Source organism: Athene noctua, chromosome 1 (genome assembly GCF_965140245.1).
Source record: "Athene noctua chromosome 1, bAthNoc1.hap1.1, whole genome shotgun sequence".
In the NCBI taxonomy this organism is placed as follows: Eukaryota; Metazoa; Chordata; class Aves; order Strigiformes; family Strigidae; genus Athene; species Athene noctua.
The window spans coordinates 85245551-85265289 of NC_134037.1; the positions used below are offsets into that span (position 1 = coordinate 85245551).

General features: G+C 36.2%; 1 protein-coding gene across 5 annotated transcripts in view; it reads right to left on the reverse strand.

The window, feature by feature from the left end:
- Positions 1-19739, reverse strand: part of ARID4B (AT-rich interaction domain 4B) — a 92924-nt gene that overhangs the window by 18568 nt on the left and 54617 nt on the right. For 3 of the 5 annotated variants that reach the window (XM_074896758.1, XM_074896755.1, XM_074896757.1), the window contains exons 12-17: positions 15933-16005; positions 14746-14840; positions 13591-13688; positions 13108-13375; positions 11915-12087; positions 2125-2373 (exon numbers count right to left, since the gene is read on the reverse strand). In XM_074896758.1, the coding sequence (XP_074752859.1) occupies positions 2125-2373; positions 11915-12087; positions 13108-13375; positions 13591-13688; positions 14746-14840; positions 15933-16005 (956 nt within the window). The remainder of the gene's footprint in view (positions 1-2124; positions 2374-11914; positions 12088-13107; positions 13376-13590; positions 13689-14745; positions 14841-15932; positions 16006-19739) is intronic. The other 2 variants (XM_074896760.1, XM_074896759.1) reach the window with 1 other exon arrangement.

Below are 19739 nucleotides of genomic sequence, written 5' to 3' on the forward strand. Positions count from 1 at the left end.
CTAAACGTAAACTACAATGAATAAAGAGAGGAGGGAACTGCTACCTATCCAAGTAAAGCAGTTATTTTTCCAGGTTGTGACTGACTAAAAGCCAAATCAAGTCACTACATCATACAAGACTTGTCTCCACAATATTAACACACCAAAACATTCAGATGTTGCCTTAAACTCAGGCTTACCCACTCTTACTGTCAAATCCAAAACTTCAAGTAATTTCACTTGAATTAAAACCAATTAGCCACATTTAGCAGTCCACACACAGACTCATAGCTAAATCTCAATCACTGTTACCTTTTTCAGTGAAGAATCCTACTCTCCCAACCCCTTTCAGAGGCTTTTGAAACACCAGGTAAGAATATAAATGCAAGTCCTGCTGCCAGAAAGACCAAATGATTCTCCTCACATCTCAAATGAGTGCAAGTTTACTAAAAACACTTTTCTTATCAAATATATCCTAGTCACAGAAATTATGTCTGATATCCACATATTTGTTTAAAATGCAGAGTTCAAAACACAGAATCTTGATTTCTCCTTTAAGAACCAGGGTGCTGGGATCTCCAAGGTGAAGGCTCATTTTTCACTTCTCCTTTCCTCAGATTTAAAGCAGTACTGCTCAAATAAAACTCTGATCATCTCATGTCATAGCATGTAAAATAGCATAATACTCACTAAAAAAATTCTGTGTTTACATGTAAACTCCAAAACAAGAGTTTAAAAGCAAGAAAACTCTTGGAATGGCACACAGTAATCCTCAGCAAGTAGGATGCAAATTTCAGCAATTTACGCTCATAAGGAAGTCCTCCCCAGTAATGACCAAAGTGCTAGTCACAATCCAAATCCCATCTTGAGCAGGCTGCATCTCCCCCTAGTATCTTAATTTCATAGTCCACTACGCTTACAAATGTTGCCTGAAGACAGCTTATGTGAAAGATCATGTTCCAGTAGATTGCTATGTATCTAGATCAAAATTCTACAGAAGATCAACATCAAAACCAGAAATATTGACACATTCCACCTCAGCAGTGGCTTAGATGGTCCTGGAAATCACCAGGCCTAGATGCAAAGAGGTGTATTCAAGGGAGGGAGATAAGTATCATGCTTCTGTAATTGTGACCTTTGCTAGCAGATCTTGCTGGCACGGAGTAAATGAGATTTGTCCTGCCCTCTTGGTCAGAGGTAGGATGGTTATCAAAGTCCAGATGACAGAAGAAGGTCACAAGAGCCTCAGATTTTCCAGAAGAGGAAAAATAAAAAAACATAGGAAGTACAGCAGATTTGCCTCAAACATTTTTTTTTTAAAGATCTATAAACACAGTAATAAAGTTTAAAAGATGACAGCCGAGGACAATGACCAGATACATTGAGGAAAAAAGCAGGCGACTTGGTAAATGGCTTAAAAGCCACTCAGAAGCCGTAGTTTACTATTTTCAAAGTTGCTTCAAGTTTTAAATGACAAAACAAGTGATCTGAAAGGGCAAAAATATATTAATACTTCAACTTATTTCTATTAATGCTAGATTAAAGCAATAAAAAGCATATACTCCTGCATACATTAAGAAAAGCATATGAAGCCACTAGGCTAAGAAGAGTCTTGTTTGGAAGCTTGAAGCAGCCATGGGGGAAGGAGGGATGGGAAGGGATGGAAATCAGATCTGAATGAAATGCAATTATTTGCTGCACACTAATTTGCCACTAAGAATCTTGTACTTCTCTTGTTAAATACCATACTGCTAATGTACTCTCTGCTTTGCTGAGAAGCATGTCTATACAGACTCAGCTAAGTGCACTATTCAAATATTGTATGAGATAAAATCGGCTTAAAGAGAGCCAGAGGAGGAATTTGTGTAAGAGTGAGCTGTCACTTGTATGGAGAGATAAAAATAAGATGGGGAATGAAGGAAGCCTTCTTTGAACAAGTAATTTTAAGATGATTTTCTAAGTAACTAAAGTACTGCATTTATACAGTGTTAAAAATCTAATAGTTTCATACAGTACAATGACCTTCACAGAACACCAATACTGAAAGTTTAGGACTCCAGATGTCTATTCATTTAGTTTTTTAAAATACACAAGTGTATTTTAGAGGTAATTCAAGAAGTAATCACTAGCTAAAACTCAAGTTACCTCACGTTCCATCCACAGTAGTGCACCAAGTAAAGGACTTCTCCACCTTCGATGTCAGAATCTTTAATACTAGCTTCATACATTTTTTGATTTTTCCCTCTTCCATACCGCACTTGGACTTTCATGCCTGGTGGATAGCATTCAAATTCTTCTTCCTCATTGTTATTGTTGTCTTCTTCCTCCTCCTCCTCCTCATCCTCCTCCTCTGCTTCTTCTTCATCTTCATCTTCTTCCTTATTCGTGTCATCTCTTGAAAGGTTTAAAAAATTGTAGAGTTAATATGAGATACTTCATAAGCTTTTCAGTTCCAACCCACATATATTGATAAATATTGTGGATGCACTAGAGACTGGGAAACAGCAGGCTCCAAATTTGTGAAACTGCACTATAGCCGAGTAATATCAGCAAAACAGGATATAGTAATACACACAAAATCCAGTGATTGTAATGTGCAAAAATGACTTGACTAAAAGAAAAAAATAATCCATCAAAATCTGTATGAGCAGAAGTTGTTCAAATTCATCTTTATATGATTCTTTCATGCAGTCCCTTTGCTAAATTCGTTTTTGGGTTTTTTTCAGTTCATACTTATCCTTCTCAATATAAATTTCCCTAAATTCCATTTTAAAAGTGGATTTAATTTTTACACGTTTTAAAAGTGCTTCTTGAAACATGCTTCCCCAAAAGATCCTTGCTTTATTATAACAAACAATCTCAACACCTTGAAGTGACTGCAACCAAAGCCAGATTTTAGGCAAAAAAACTCCAAAACAACCTTACGCAAGTTAGCAAATCAAGCAACCTGTGCTAATTTATGACCTTGTCACTTGTCAATTATGCTAAAAGTCTTCTAAATATAAGTCAAACTTGCATTTGATTATTATATAAATACACAAGCAGGTGTTCACCGTTCTCAAAAGTAAGCTAATTTTGAACACATTTTTAGATATTTGGACCAATTTTCATAAGCACTAAGAATCCACAAATCTTGCTAGTCTCAGTCAGTGGCAGTTACGGACTGCTCAGTGTTCTGAAAGCTATCTTCAACCAGCTTAAAGAGGCAGACTACATTACAAAAGTTAATGGGGGAAAAAAACCCAACCTTTTAATCTTAAATAGCTATACCAAAAAATGTTATTGGCCCTCACATCACTCTAATCCCACGCTCTGTGCAATACAGAAACGATTAGGGCCACTTACTAAATAACCACAGACCACTAATGATTTAAAATCTTGAGAGATGGAACAGGTATGTTTGAATGTATTACAGACTGGGTAAGAGAAGATAAGTGCTGCTCCAAGTCTGATTCATACCAATATTTAAAGTAATGTCACAAACACAAATGTCTGTATTAATAATCTAAATCTTCCAATTAAATTTTCAGTAGAAAATATTCAGATAAACCAAGCTACTTTCTCTCCGTGAAAGGATCAAATAGCATTTTAATTATTCAAATGCTTCTTTGTCGAAGTAAAACTGCAGTATTTCTATGTAATTAACTGGCAAAAGAAAATTTGGAACAATAAGCTAAATTCAACTGTAGCGTAACCACATTGATTCAATGAAATTATTTCAGAAATTAATGCTGCCATACGTATACTCTCACACACATATAAATACATAAATACATATAAATATATGTGTGCGTGTGTGTGTAAACACTGTGAGACAAATGATAAATATTCCTTCTGTTGGTGTATTAACTAAACCAAATCACATAAGATGCATCTATTCAGCAATACATAGCATGGACCAAATAGTTTTGTTCTGAAAGGCCAAGACTTTCAATATATTCTGTACTTTCAGCAGGCTCCTTTGCTAGTGAAGTTAAAACCACCAGTTAAAAATGTAACTTAAGTGAATGAGCTTTGAAAGCTTACTTCATCTCCATTACAGTCACATGGCAAAATTCACTTCCCAAGGAAATCACAAAAAAGGTCCTGAAAGACTCAGATGAAAAATTCCTGAACAGAATTCCACAGCTAACAACAGAAAGTACCAACCAGTAATTTAAATGCTTTTAAATTATACTCTCTGCTGCACTAAATCGTAACTCCTAGATAATTTCAGCTTAACAGTTATCATACAAAAGCTAAAAAAACTTGGCATTAGGAGCAGAGCCACCACTGCTCTGAGAACAAGATGAGCTTGTGATATCCCATTACTAACAAGACTTTTCAAAATTGGAACAAACCAAATTTTGACAATTTTTTCCCCCCTAGTGGCACAATCCTTAAAAGCTGTCTGCAAAGAAAAACATGCCTGTGGGGGAGAATGAGGATTTTCCAGACACTGGCAATTGATGGTGCCAGTAGAAGTTGAACAAGTTTGGAGTCTCCCTCACCTTTAATCACCCTATGGTTTTTTTGGTATCCCAACAAGAGATCCTACAAAGACTCCATGACAATACCAGAACTTCTCTGGAAGAGATGTGTGAAACCCTCACTGTGAAGTTGAGTAACGTGGATGGTCAAGTAGATATGAAGAGCAGACTGTACATAGGTGGAGAAAATGCCAAGAAGCAAAAGCAAAATGGAAGCAGAGACGGCTGCAATTAATTAAAAAGTGTTCTGAAGAGTGATTTGGTTAGAGATCATAAGCTGGAGGTCTTGGGAAACCAAACGAAAGCAAAGAACATTCATCTTTTTGGAGCAGAAAAACCAGTATACTCATATAGCTCCTGGAACAACAAAACCCAAAACATATTCCAACAGTAGCAAGGAAGAAAAGATGCTGTTTTACAAGGTCATAAAAAAGCTCAATCCTGGCAGTGCGGATGAAGGAGAAGCTATGACTGTCATGAAACAGAAGTTTGTAAGAGAAAATAGTGATTTTAGCCATCCAGCATGCACAGTCATAAGCTCATTTGTCCACGTATGTATGCATGAGAACATCGGATTTCCTTTAATGCTGTTTAGTCAAAATCCCATGGTGGGGTGGGGGGGAAGAGAAGAAAAAAAACAAACAAACAAGCCTCTTGGCAGCAGCAGCAGCTGATAATGTGCATGAACACTGTATAAGAGACACAGCAGTGCAAGTGTAACTTCCAGAAACCAAAGTACCACCAGGAAGCTTATCAGGAAGACTCGAAAGCATTTCCAATTACAACCACGGACTAAAGAATATCCTCACCCCATCTCCCATAGAATGGGAATATAAACCTTCAGAAGCAGGAAATTAATGAATTAAAATGCAAAATTAATTGTTAATAAAGTAAAACCATTAAAACATTTAGATCATACAAATATTGCTTATTATTGGTTCCAAAGGACAGTGTGAAATCATTTAAAAGGCTAAAAATACCACAAGTTTTCAAAAATACACATATGGCAGGTAACTCTCAGTCAATATAAAGATTTAACACTAACAAGCCTGTAATAAGGGTAAGTATATCAATGAATAGATGTCATTAATAGATGAAATAGGGCATGCTGTTACACCACAGAAGAAACTGCAATATCACGCAAACGTCTTTCAATTCACAATCTCTGGCACTAAACACAGCATTATCACAAAGCCCGGGTGAAACCTGTAAGACAGGGTGTGATTTGAAGCATTAGATCTACCTCCTAGGATGCCTGTTTTGCAGCAAACCTAGTTCTACCCCAGTTCACTTCCCCTGACATACCATGCTAGCACACACAGCAGGTGAGATGGCAAATGCAAGATTGTTTTTTTCAGGGGTTATTCTAAAACTTGAGGAAGCAAGATTATTTCAATTATTGGTTCAATTAAGTCATTATAGTTAATTGAACCACTAGCAGAAATAAACTCCAGTGTAATTGACACTCTAAGTTTAGCAATTAGCTTCTATTTTTGTTTCCCTCCTTTTTCCCTTTTTCTCATCCTAGAGAACCTCTACTTCATATAATACAGAGCTGGAAGATGTTGAGTCTCCTTCATACTCTGACTTCTCAATTACAGCTGCATGCTGTAAGATGCCCTTATGCTTTAAGGCAGAGAGGCCATTAAGATCTGAACTTATAGCATTCCACTAGAATTTCATCTTTAATGAATCAAAATAACAAAATCCCCCAAATTCACCAGTATTTGTGTTCCCTCTGAAGTTGAAAAGAAAACCTAAAAGTAAAAGCTCCAAGGACTTCTGTCTACACACATAGAAAATATGAATAAATGCACATTTAGGGTCCATCATACTGAGGGAAGAGGATTTGAATCGCATCTGAGAGTAGTATAGTTCACTTCAGCCATGCAAGCATGTACTGTGTTACTAGTGTTTTTCTCTGCTAATATGGAGAAGACACATTAAAGGATCTCATGTTATTGCTTCTAATCATTCAGCCAAGTTTTTTTTAAGGTATTTTGAAACATTCCTCAAAAGCATAATTAATGGTTCAGAAGTCTGGCTGAGGAGTTAGCACTTTTCATTTTTATGGCAGTGGTTCACACTCAGCTTGAAAACATCTAATATTTGATGAATGCTTAAGGGTTCACCCATGCACATAAGTCTCAGTGACAGCTACCATGGTTAATAACCTCCGTAGTGACCATAAACTATGTAAAATATGATGACAGAACCACTTTTCCCACATCAAAGACACCTCCCTTCCATTCAACATGATGCACATGCAGAACTGGTACATTTACACTGTCACTCTGACTTTATTATTGTGTCATTAGCATCTTATTGCTATATCAAAAGCAATTCTTACAGATATGTATCAGTGTATAGAACAGTGTTATTCTATATTAAGAAAAAAATTAAATCAAATAGACTTTGTTTCTGAAAACATGACTATACAAAAACTTCCTTCCCAATACAAAGGCAGCCGGAATACACAAATGGAATCCACATCACAAATAAGATCCTAGAAATATGTTCCTATAAATGAAACTACCTCAGTATGCTTCTTAAAAATGTATTTTTTTGCATACACACCAACAGTCTAAGATTCAGAGCAGATGTACACACCAACTGTGCAATGAACACGACGCATTTCTCTCCTTTCTTCCAAGCTGATCAATTCCATATAAACCTAAATCAGACTGGAGAAAGCTATCTCAATATATAGTTCTCAACACTAATCCAGAAGATAGAAGATATGCCCTCTGTATCAGATCTCCTTCACTCCAAAACATTTTAACCTTCCTGCTACCATTTTAGATTCACCACCATAAAGCTTTGATATGTCATTTTAACAGATAAAGAGCTGAAGAAAACATTGCCTCTAACAATCTGTTATCTCCCATATGTTAAATGGAGCTTTTGACTATTACATAATCCCATTGTAAATTGCTATCAGAAAAACCCCATCAAGCATTTCCAGAAAATTTAACTCTTCTACAAATAGAAGCCACCACCAGCACCGGCACAGCACGCAGTCACCCTACCCTACATGGGTAATAAGCCCCAGTAAAACCCTTCACGTGAAACAATGCCCATCTTAACCTAGTTCTCAACTACTGCTTTTATTACTCCTAGTTCCCTCCTACTGCTTAAAGGAGGGCAAATGCTCTTACTGCATGTAACAATGTATATAACAGCTCTAAGATTTTTTCCCTTGCATGTGAATGAACGGTTTAACTCCATTCAAGATTATTAGCCACAGAGGTTTAGCATTTTCTTCTTTTGATACTGTCAAAACACGACAGTACCAATTTCCAGAAAACCATACCATGAAGACCTAAACCAGCAGCATGAGACAAACAGGTTTAGGTTTCTAAAGTATTCTTTAAGAACATTTGCTCATGCATTCCTTGGAGGAAATAGAAAAGCTGGCAGTTTTCAAGAAGATAAAAAAACATAAATCCAAGAAGTTTCATAAAACCAAGTAAGAACTACTTGTGAGTACTGAAAATGACAGCCTGATGAGAAAGGGCAGGGTAAGGATCCAGAGATGGCAGCCCCTCCTGGTTGGCACCTCAGCCAAAAGAAGGAAAACACAGTAACAAAGCCTCTTGCAATCTTTCTACACTGTAACTGGGATTACTTCAAAGAATTTTGTCTGGCCACCTCAAAATTCCAAGTACTACCAATAAACAAGTGTGATGCAAATTTTTGTTGTAAAGCAAAACTATCTGGATTGTGAGCACTTAATCTTTCAGTTCAGTATAAAGATCTTGACAGTGGCCTGCCCCAGGTGTTTCAGAGAAAAGTGTAAAAAAAAAAAATATCACAAACAACCCCACAAGAAAACAAACAACAAAAAACCCCATGGAGTTAATGATCTTGGAAAAAACTTCTTACTAATATTGGTTAACTAGCAATTAACCTATTTATTTCACAAACTGTATCTGCTATGAACTTTTTAAAGACTTACTTTTTTTTATAGTTTATATTAAAAATCCCACATCTTTAAAAGAAACTCTGCTAAGCTCCTGGCCTCAGTCTCTTGGGATCATGTTCAACTGTCTACATTGTTCATTGTGTAGAAAAGTCCCTCAGTTCTTAATCTGTTGGCTTTCGCTCAAGTCTTTGAATAGTTACAATAGTTAATATTAGATGCTACAAAGGAAAAATCACACCAACTATGCAACCATACATTTGAAGGCCATTACTTCCACAACACAAAGTTAACAGGAACTTCAAAATAAGGAGGATTTTTAAACTTTCTTGTTTATTCATTGACCAATAATGAATACTTTTTTGTATGTTAGGAAAAAGGATGGGTTTAGAAAGCCAGTAAAGATCTCTCTGGGACAGTCCAATAAGAACACGTTATCAGGCTTTTTTTTTTTTTTTTTTCTTTTTTACTGTTTTTATGACTAGAAGTTGTACAAAACTGTATGTAGCACATGCTTCTTCCACTAGCCATGGAAAAACCAAGAAAAGCATGTGCAGAATAAGGGGCAAGCTGCCTTTGCATCTCTGTTCTTAGTGTTCACCGATAGGCAAGCAGGCAAGAAACATGCGCTCTCAGGAAGAAAGGAAGAGAACGACATTCAGCCTTTCTTCCTCTTCATCATGTTGTTAAAAGTCTGTGCAGAAGGGACCATTCAAGTGGTAGCAATCTCAAAGGGTCGAGATACATGGGACTGCAGAGAAACAAAACCTGTGGAAAATAAACAACCCTGACATCTGGAAGAACTTCCTGAGATCTGGAAGCTGGGAATTAGATCCAGTCCACCCAACACAAATTCAACAAGGAGAGTCTGAAAGTTTTTCTGCACTCTTGGTTCCTTGTGTCTATATACAAACAAGATACATGAAGATGAGGAAAGTCCTACAGACATAAATTCAAATAGAAAGCTCTACAAGTTTGCCTTATATTTTATTAGCTTTCATTTGCTTATTCGGTTAGGTCTGTGAAAGATAGATGGTCCACAGCTTAAAAAAACCTTCTGGGAATAAATTTTAAATACACTGACAAAAATTCAGTCCACAGTCACCTATTCTTATTAGATTTCAACTATTTTTTGTGCGTGTGCTTAGTTTTCCACCTACAAAAATGCATTTTTCATTTTGTATTTCAGTTTGAAGAACTCACACCACAGCATTTTTCCCTCTGTACAACCTTTGCCACTTATAATCCGTAAAGTTAAGGACAGGGGGAATACAATGTCTACTGCAACATTCCAACCAGCATACCAGGTTCCCAAAACCCTTTTATGGTATAAACACTAAAAACATTGTTTAGCATTTAGGATGACAGTGGCATTTTAAAAATCTCTTTAAAGTTCATACAAGTGCATTTTGTACTTCCTATCAACCTCAGAGGGAAGAAAGGAGAAATAATCACACTAACAGCACTACTGCTTACAAATACTTACGGACTCAACTGTTACAAATGTTTGTTTTGAAAGTTTAAATTATTCCTTGAAACATATCACCCCAGCAATGACCACATCACCACCCACATCTATTTTTAGAGTTATGCTTTCTATTCTAAGCAACTTGTTACAATCTTTCATGAATCAGAACAACAAAATACTAGTTAAAAGAGTTTTTACTGGATGAGTGAAGAGAAGTAGAGAGAAAAGAACTCATTCAATTATGAATAAAATTGAGGAATTTAAGAGGAAACAGCATTTTCTAGTTTTTTGTTGTTTTCATAAATAACAAACTAAGAAAACTTGTAACAACTCTTAATGTCATAAATAACCCAAATGAACATGAATAAGGATTTTAAGAACCCCAAACAATAAAGGATTACTGAAAAGCAACTGCAGCTTATAACGTTATGTACCATGTACTATAGCTGCATGGTAAGTATTAAGCCACTGTATGTTTATAAATAAACACAAAGTAATGTCACAAACATACACACATACGAATACACAGTTTAGGGAACTTTAAAAACTTCTATTCTCTAAGCAGTGCAAAGTTTTCCATCCGTTTAATTACATATTTTGAAAGTGGCATTGTAAAATCAGTCTTCAATAATTCCGAAAAACTAGGAAATCTGTTACAGTACAACTCATCTAGTTCATGCTAAGAATGACTAATATAACAAACTTCACCAATTGGTCTTCTTAGAAAAATTCACATAAAATATAAATGAAATCACATCCACAGAGAAAAGGCTCTGAGTTCAAGTAAACTTGATTTTCCTGTATTCCGCATTTCTGAGTTACAGAAATTGCCAAAGTAATCTCATGAAAATATTTAGGAAGACAAAAACATTTTACAAAAGGATCCTTTCAGAATCTGTCATATGGAAATCAAAACCCTTAATAAAGTAAAAAGAACTATTACCAATGAATCAGATATCAATATAATGAACTATGCCATTCTGTCACAACTCTTAATGGGCCAGAAAAAGCATTAAGAGTTAATGATATTTACACAGAAGATAAGACAACTGATCTACTAAACAGCAGAGATTGCTGGAATCAACAAGGGAATTAGTGGTCAGGCAACAGCTGGTATTAAGTACAAAAAAACCCATCCCTGATACACAGATTGCCATGAAAGTATAAGGAGGTGTCATTAGCCGCTCTCCTTCTTGTAACAGCTTTTCCCTTAAGCATCTGTTACTGGTTTTTTGTTTATTACAGTATCTTGTCTTCAGAGACCTTCAATCTGACCTATAATGGCCATTTATTTGTTCTTATCATTTGAAATCATATTGTATGAGGGTCCTAACTGCAACAATATAAATTGTTAAAATGCCGGGATTAGTGAGGACTATACTCAGTTTTAAATTTCCTATTTTTTACATGGCTGACAAAAACCACTTGGGGTTTTTTTGCACTGAAACAGGAAAACCTGCCCGTTTCATAGAGAAAATGAGACGTGACCTGTACACATCCAGTGATTACATGGCCCTGAGCATCCCTATTACTTCAGTCTCCTACTTCCAAAACTCCTGTCTGAAGTACTGCACAAGGGACTCTTGGCTAGTATCACGCCTCCTCAATGACAAAGCTGTTACTGAGCAATGCAAGGTACTTCCATCTTTTCCCACATTATCCATTACACACCATGGTCCAACAGGAAAAGCTGGAAACCATAAGTGATGTACCAAAATTAAGTAGACAAATATTACTGGCAATGCCTGCAATATTTTTGTCTTAAATCAGTCACCTATGCTTTATACGTTATTTTCCCACTCAGCTTATAAATACTTAGGCCTGGACCCCGTAAAACCTTAAGCTGTTTGTTTTGGGGTTTTTGGGGGTGTTTTTGGTTTTTTAGTTTTTTTGCTTTTAAATTAGATCCACAAACTTCAGTGGCTCTAACCATGACAAAGTTCAGAACACACAGGCCTCTGGAAGATATGAGTCTCATTCATGACAGGAATGTCTAATCTGAAGTTTAAATTACAGGAGTAAAATTTAATGAACACACATCAGATGCCTTAGTTGATTATAAAAAGTGCAACTTACCCTGATTTTTCTTTTTCTTCAGTATCTGCATTTACGGTAGGATTGTCCATTTCTTTAATCTTCTCTTCCTCTTTATCTTCTAGTTTGGTTTCATCTTCAGTTTTGATTACATTTAAGTCCTGTTCTTGATCTGGCTGAGTATACACAGAATCTGGCAAATTTTTTTTGTTTCCCTAGGATAATAAAACCTTTAGTTAACTTCCAAGGTGAAATAAGAATACAAAGGATTTAAGAAAAGGCAAAAAAACCACACTGAAGTTATATGAGCAAAAAAATCTAGAGCCTAGGGTTTGTTCTAAAATTACAGCACCTCCACTGTTTTTCTTCCTGAAAATCTAAAGCTAAACATAACAGACTTTAAAGTTGAAGCCACTGCCCTAACTAGTTTTGTCACAATGATACGGGCATGCTGTTCTTAGACCTGAACTGCAAAGCAGTCCTCAAGATGAACACTTCATAGGGTACACTTTCACTCTGGATGTAAGTACTGGCCCACATGGTATTCACCCCAGAGTTAGTACCAGCAGTCAGACCAGGGCTGGCTGCCATTTACACACAGAAGCATTACAGTTGTGTTGCACACTGACTTGAGGAGCTATACTGCTTCCAGAGCAAAGTGCTAAGTCTGCATAGTGCAGCACATCAGCTTACCACCCTGGGCTTCCTTTGCTAAAACCACTGAGTCAATACTGGACTTTGAAAAGCTATAAACAATTGTCTCTCTGGACCACTGAACTACGTTAGACCACTGTGTACATCATATGGCCCAGGTCTTCGTAGAGCTTCACTGGTTTCACTAGAGCAGAGAAGTAAAAGCAAGATTTATGAGGGCTTAAAAGCACAGCTAAACGCAAAATAAAACTATCAGCACTGTAGTTAGACATGAGCATGCATTACCCAGATCAGGATAAAGCTGCACACTAATTAGTCTCCATTTGACTTGAGAGGCCCCTAGACACGTGGAATGGTGCAGGTGCTTCCTAACAAGCAAGACATTTTGACACCATGATCCCCTAAAACAGGCATCTAGGGATAAATGTGGCTCAAATGTGTTGTTTTGAATTAGGTTTACAGCATATTTTTGTCTTGGTTTAAATCCATTATGGAGATTTCAATCTTGACAAGAATTCATGGCTATCAACCACCACCTGACTTTATAAACAGTATATAACATGAACATTAAAATATTTTACCAGCACAGAGGGCTTATCATTTTCTTTACTTTCATTATCACTCTCAGCTAACTTTTTTTCTTCTTGTTGCATTACTGCTACTTCCTCCTGCTTGCGCTCTTCCTTATCCACTTTTATTTCTTTTAAATCCTGCTCTGGTTCTTCACGCATCTTCAGTTCTTTTTCCTTTTCACAGTCTTTACAAGGCTTGCTCGTCACTTTCTCTGGCAATGCCATTTGAAATTCAATGTTAGCTGATGTACAATACTCTTCAAAACCATAGAGATATCTAAAAGAAAAAAATTGCTTGCAGTAAGCAAGTTTGTTTCAAGAAGGAACATGCTACCTAACAGAAGCTAAACATGAACTGTATGTTTAAAGCCTAAAAAACTGTATTACAATGAAAAAGTTACGGACTTTACGTGTATTACCACTACTACCATAAAATCACTTCAGTTCATTGTATTGCTGTTTTAGCACAAACTTCATATTTTTATTACTTACTTTTTGTATGCACATTTAACATTATATCCTGCAGCTGAATTCAATACAGGTATTCCAAGATCTTGATAAACTTGCTTCCACACTGCTCCACTTTCAATCTGTTAAAAAAAATGAAGTCATGTTTTTTTAGTTAACTCAGTGACACAAAAAAGACTAAGTCAACAAAATTTACAATTCTGGAAAAAATTTAAGTAATTTTATCTGATCTATAAAATGACTATTTATCACACACACAGTATTTTACTATAATGCAAGCTGTAGTCAAATGTAACTAATTTAAGCAGTTCAGCATTTCTGCATTTCAGTGAGCCACAGCAGGCTTTCCTCTCCAGGTGGTAATAAAACAAAGGAAAGAAAATACAAAGACCAGAAAAATCCATATATCAGTTTTAGAAAAATTAATTCAAAGCTTTAACAATACTCAGCCCTGGCAATACTGCAGCAGATACAGTGGCTACCAGTCTTTCATTGTGTCCTTAATATGCCCTTTGGTGTCAAAGTTTTGCGACAGTGTGATATGCTCATTTCTAACCATCTGTGAAGGTAAAGCAGATGTACTGCAATAACCAAGTACAAGATCCTTCCTTGTATAGCAGAAAGGTGTCACTGCACAAACATACCTCCTCAACCAACAGGCTAAATTTATGGGAAGCAGTCCAAAGCAGTAACAGAATCTGCTTGGCCATGAATTCCATATGCTTCAGTTATTGCTCCAAGACCAATCCCACTAATCCCAGTCAGCACATTCTTCTATATACTGCTCAGAATAGACAGGAATTAAGGGCCTCACATCAGACCTTAAACTAGGTTATTTATCTATGACTATTTATTAAGTAGTGACTCTTTTCACTTTCTGAGGTGACAACTCTATCAAACATTTCTTGAAATACCACAAAAACACACATGATGGCTGATCTTATGCAGCAATAATTAAACACACTGAGAAGATGTGTAGTTTATTTAGAATATAATTAGATTCTGGTTCCTGTTAAAACATGTTATTCAGAGCTACAGGGTGTCTTACATAGCTGTAGCATTCAATCTTCATATGTCTAAAGCTCCTGTGTAAGATTCTTCTTAATCAGTACTTAAACAAAAGTAAACAGCATCCTCAGATTTTTATGGGTCTGGAATATTCATCATACCGATACTCACATTATCAAATCCTCCAAGCTTGTGTACAAGTCTGAATAATTTGAAGAGATTCAAATTTCTATATCCTAACACAGGTCGTTTGTTAATAGGAGTCCCTGTGAACAAAGACAGTTATTTCAGTGGTTTGAAGTACTTTTTTCTGAATAACATGAAATCCACAGCATATGCACTACTACACTACTAAATACAGTATTGTAAACTCCTCTCTCTGACCACCTCATGCATCTGGTACTTTTTCTTCATGAAACTAAACAAACTCAAGAGTCTTAATAACCCATTTTCCCTGTAGTTCAATAATGTAATTTAGTTCATACATATGCATTTTTCTATATATTACTGAACACACACAAATGATGCAACTTTTCTTTCTACCTTTATTATACCTCTTTTCTATTTCACCCACTGAAACAATTACATCTAAAAAACCAGCACAGTCCTTTCACTACAATAAAAAAAAAAACCCAAACCAACAAACAAAACAACTCCCCAGGAACAAATCCCACAATGCTTCAAAGATCTGAAACTTCCTATGCTAATGTACTATCAGTAGCTACCACATCGTCATCTCTTGTCAATTGTCCCTCAACTCATATTCACATGTAATTAAAGAGATACTAATTTAACTAGTTATAATACTAATTTAAATAGAAACACCTTCACCCCTACCTCTACAGACACTGCACTTTTCTTGCACTGTACAAATACCTGGTCAAGACTTAATATTATAAATGCCATTTGCTTTTAAAAACAGTTCAATCTGCCTTACTGATAATGTTCATGCATTTAAGTGATCAGGATTCACAGAAGAAAATTACCACAAAGTAAATACTTTTTTCCATGATCCTAAAAAGTATTTTAAAGTTATTAAACTGAGCATACACATGAATATGACTGCAGATATTAAATGTTTGATTATACACACTGTAAGTACACAGTAGAAAATACACTTGGATATATGGAGTACTACCCATTTATTTCTGAAAGCAGGAATAAATTACTATTTTAGAAGAAGAGTCAAGTGACAGACTTCACTTCTAAATCATGGGGAAGTCAGAAGTGACGAATAGAGTCTCAGTTTCCAAAACCGAACTGCAATACACTACTAGTTTACAGACTCAATTCTTTGAAGTACTGCTAAGCAATACATCTGTCGCCAGCTTCTACAAGTTAAGAGATAAAATGCCTACCTCTGTCTTCCATGAACTTGTATAATTGCTGAAGAAAGTTCTCTCGTTCTTCAGGAAATGGCTCTATTTCCTCCTGTTTAAAGTAACGCACACAAGAACATTATCACCATTTTGAATTTCGTATGAGAAACATATGGCAGTGATAATTAATGTTCAAATGTTCAAGGCTGGTTTACTGTAGTCAGCAACAGGATACTATACAAAGAGACACATGCTCAGCGCTATGCCACATGGAAGTAAGTTTTATAAACTACAAACAGTTTTTCAAAATATATAAAACCATATCTGTAAAGACACACCAAAATTGGATTTTTGATAGATCACTGAAGCATCATAAGTGATACCACAAATCAAGACATATTCTCAATTTTGTCCATTTACGCAGGAAGTCTGGGAGACACCACTATTAATGATTAAGAGATTATATCAGAAATCTCAGGTCTATTCCTACTGCAGTTAAGTGACTCCCTAATGTCTGGATACACTATGTCACTTCCAAGGATAAAGTGAAAGAAAATGGTGCTTGCACCTTCTTAGGAGTTCTAATCCACAGTACTGACAAACTGCAACCAATGGCACTGCATGCATACTGCCATGGGGTACTGGCTGAATGTGTGGTGAGTAGGATCAATCCCAGAAATGAAATAACAATGGATATTTTGCATGTTCAGTTCATTGCACTAATAACACTTTCTATTAGATTTACTTAGATTAATAAACAGTGGAGTTTCATAAGAAAGCACTATGGCTTATTTTATAACACCTCATAATTATCTTAGCAAGTGTGACTTGCCACAATCAGTAGCAGTAAGATACTAATACAATCAGAATTCTCAGAAATTCTGATGACTAAGCTACTTCAAAACAACAGGCCAAATATAAGTTGATTAATTTTCTGTATATTTTTTTAATACAACCTGTAAAAGTTTGCAAAAATAACTAATAAAAGTTATTCAGTAAATCTAAAAGAAATTATTTCTCTTTAGTGTATTTTTATTCAGTGTTTATCTCTGCTATTCTTCAACAGTCTCCTTGTACTAAACATTATAGCTTCACCTACCCTGAAGCAAGGGGACAAAATGTATTGTCTTTAAAGTTATAGCAAAACAGTTGAGAAATCAACAGAAACAAAATATCATTATTAAACACAACAGAAAACTAAAACAAAAAAACCCCCAAAAAACTCCACAACATCTGCTGAAGATATTTAATAAAAAGATGAATGGCTGAAAAGAAGGTCAAGGAAGGCTATAACTACTACCAGTGAGTAAGGTTTTTTTCTTACTCTGTACTTCCTCTTCTTCATTAAATGCACTTGGAGGACATATCGGAGCAAACAGGCAAAAAATGAAAAAACCCAGTATTCACAATATGCTGAAACAGTTATCATTTAGGTATAATTACCAGTGGAAATGCAATGAAAATATTTCAGTCTTGCAAAGGCAATGCAAGATGAAAGTCTCTGTGAGGGGCACTATGTGATGAGCATCTATCTGATACCCAGTACACCAGCAGAGCTCAGAGCAGGATACTTCAACAAGCAAGGACAGGCTGGGTAGAGAACTGCAACCAGTGTACTAGATAACATCCTCACAGGGCAGGGGCATCAGAAATCAGGCATATCTATCTATGAGGTGATGCTGCAGCCCTGCATATAGTACAGACAAATGCCTGTTTAAGAAGAGTCTCATTTCACAGGCAAAGATGGTAAAGGAAACACTACTAGCAAGCAAAGGATTCAGCTTGCAGTCATAAAACTTGAATAGGACTATACAGAACAAAGGACTTGAGTGGAATCAATAGTTTTGGAGTTTGTTTTCATCTCACATGTCAGGTATTTGGAAGGGACTTTTACCAGCATACACTCGATCACGGCAAAGAGATCATGAGCACCTAGTTGGGTTCCTCATGTTCCTCACTAATGAGAGAACATTTGCCATAAGAAAAGGGTCCCACAGAACATCTGCAGGGGGCGGGCAGGGGAGGGGTGTCATTGAATGAAATACTGTCACTCTTTTCCCACCATCAGATCCAATGGATCCACTGGAGAGTACTCTTAAATCTCAAACATGATAATCCAGAGGTGCCAGAATGGCAAGTGTATATTTTCTTATTAATTTTCCCAATAGAGATCAAACCAACTTTTTAAGAAGTGTGCTAAAGGGGAGATCTTAAGACCCTGCATGCCTCTGAAAAGCATTTTCATTTTCTCAGAATCTCTATAAAATCAATACATGTTATACTATGCTAATACCAGTTAATAATCTCCAAACATTTATGGACTCTCTTAAATAATGAAAAAGTTAGATGACAAAGTTTCCTAGATAACGGTTTGAAGTAGGCATGTCATACTCTGTTATCTTTGCTTACTTCAAAGTTAGATAACCATGGTGCTAGCAGGTCACTCTGCAGTTTCTAATATATCTGTCCACATCACAAAGGTAAAATAAAGTGGCTTATATGTATGATAACTTTATGTGTTGCAAAAAGCATGTCACTGCTTTTCTGGATTTTCTTCACACAGTATTATAGCCCAGCACCAGAAGAGAGTCTTTGTCAACTTTTTTACCTACCATCAGATTTAGTAAAGGAAAGGAAGGCTGTTTTGCAGTCTCTTCCATTTGAAAAAAAAAGACAAAAAATGACAGCTCCTCTTCTTAGAAGAGAACTAGAGAGGATTTGCACGCCAATGCCTATCTATACAGAATAGAAGCATTTATATAGATATGATATATATATGAGCATCTATATATCTATGAGTGTGTGTGTGAATACATATATAGGATAGGAGCACCTATATATGAAGCCTGCAGTGACATATTTAAGAGCTTTTTTGGGATTTTGTTTTGTTTTGTTCTGGTTCGCAGGCACCAACACCACACAGATGGCTGAAGGGCCACCAGTGAGAATTTTCACCTCCTGGAAAGCAGTAGAACAATCTGCAGGTGGATAACAAAGTCACAGGAGCAGGCTCACAGGTCCTGTTTGAGAAGAAATGCTGCTTGATAGCCAAGAGATTTCAGGTACAAACTAATAAAAAGGAGAGGAGGCTGCAAAAACTGCTAAAAGGGGAGAGAAGGCACACATGCCATTGACCACTGAGACAGAATTGGAAAAAGAAAATTAAAAAAAAAAAAAAAAAAATTGCCTGTTTTAGAAATCTCCTAGTTCAGCAGGTGACTGAAACATTGGATACTGGAGAAGAAATTATCACAAGAGATGTCACAGTAAATCCTAAAATATTTGCCTGAGACAAGATCTTCATGTCTTTGCACATGGAAAGGCTAGCTCATACATCACATGCAACTAGGAGGAGCTAGAGAGAAGGTGTACAAAGGGTACAAGGTCAAATATTTACAAACACTGTAGCTGAAGACTACAAATTTTTCAGCTAATAGTAGTGAGAGAATGATCACTATATAAAGATTGTGTGTCAACCTGCACAGGTACAAATTTATGTATTCATCATGCCCATGGCTGGACACAAATCTGGCTCTGAAAGTTCAGACATTGTGCTGAGCGCAAGGAATTACTCCTTGCTTCTCAAAATACTAAGCAGAGCACAGCCCCTTGCAAACCGGGCTCTATAACTTTTGATCAGAGTTGTATCATCTTCTGTGAGCTTTAAGAGGCAGATTGAATTCATGAGCATGGAGAGGTGGCAAAGTTGTCACTTCACACCTTTGCAGTATCCCAAATCTTAAAATGAATTAATAAAGAATTAAAAGAAATGAATGAATGAATAAAAGATGAAACACCATCTTCTGGTATGCCAGAGCCACAGCCTCCAGGGAGGATATATTGAGA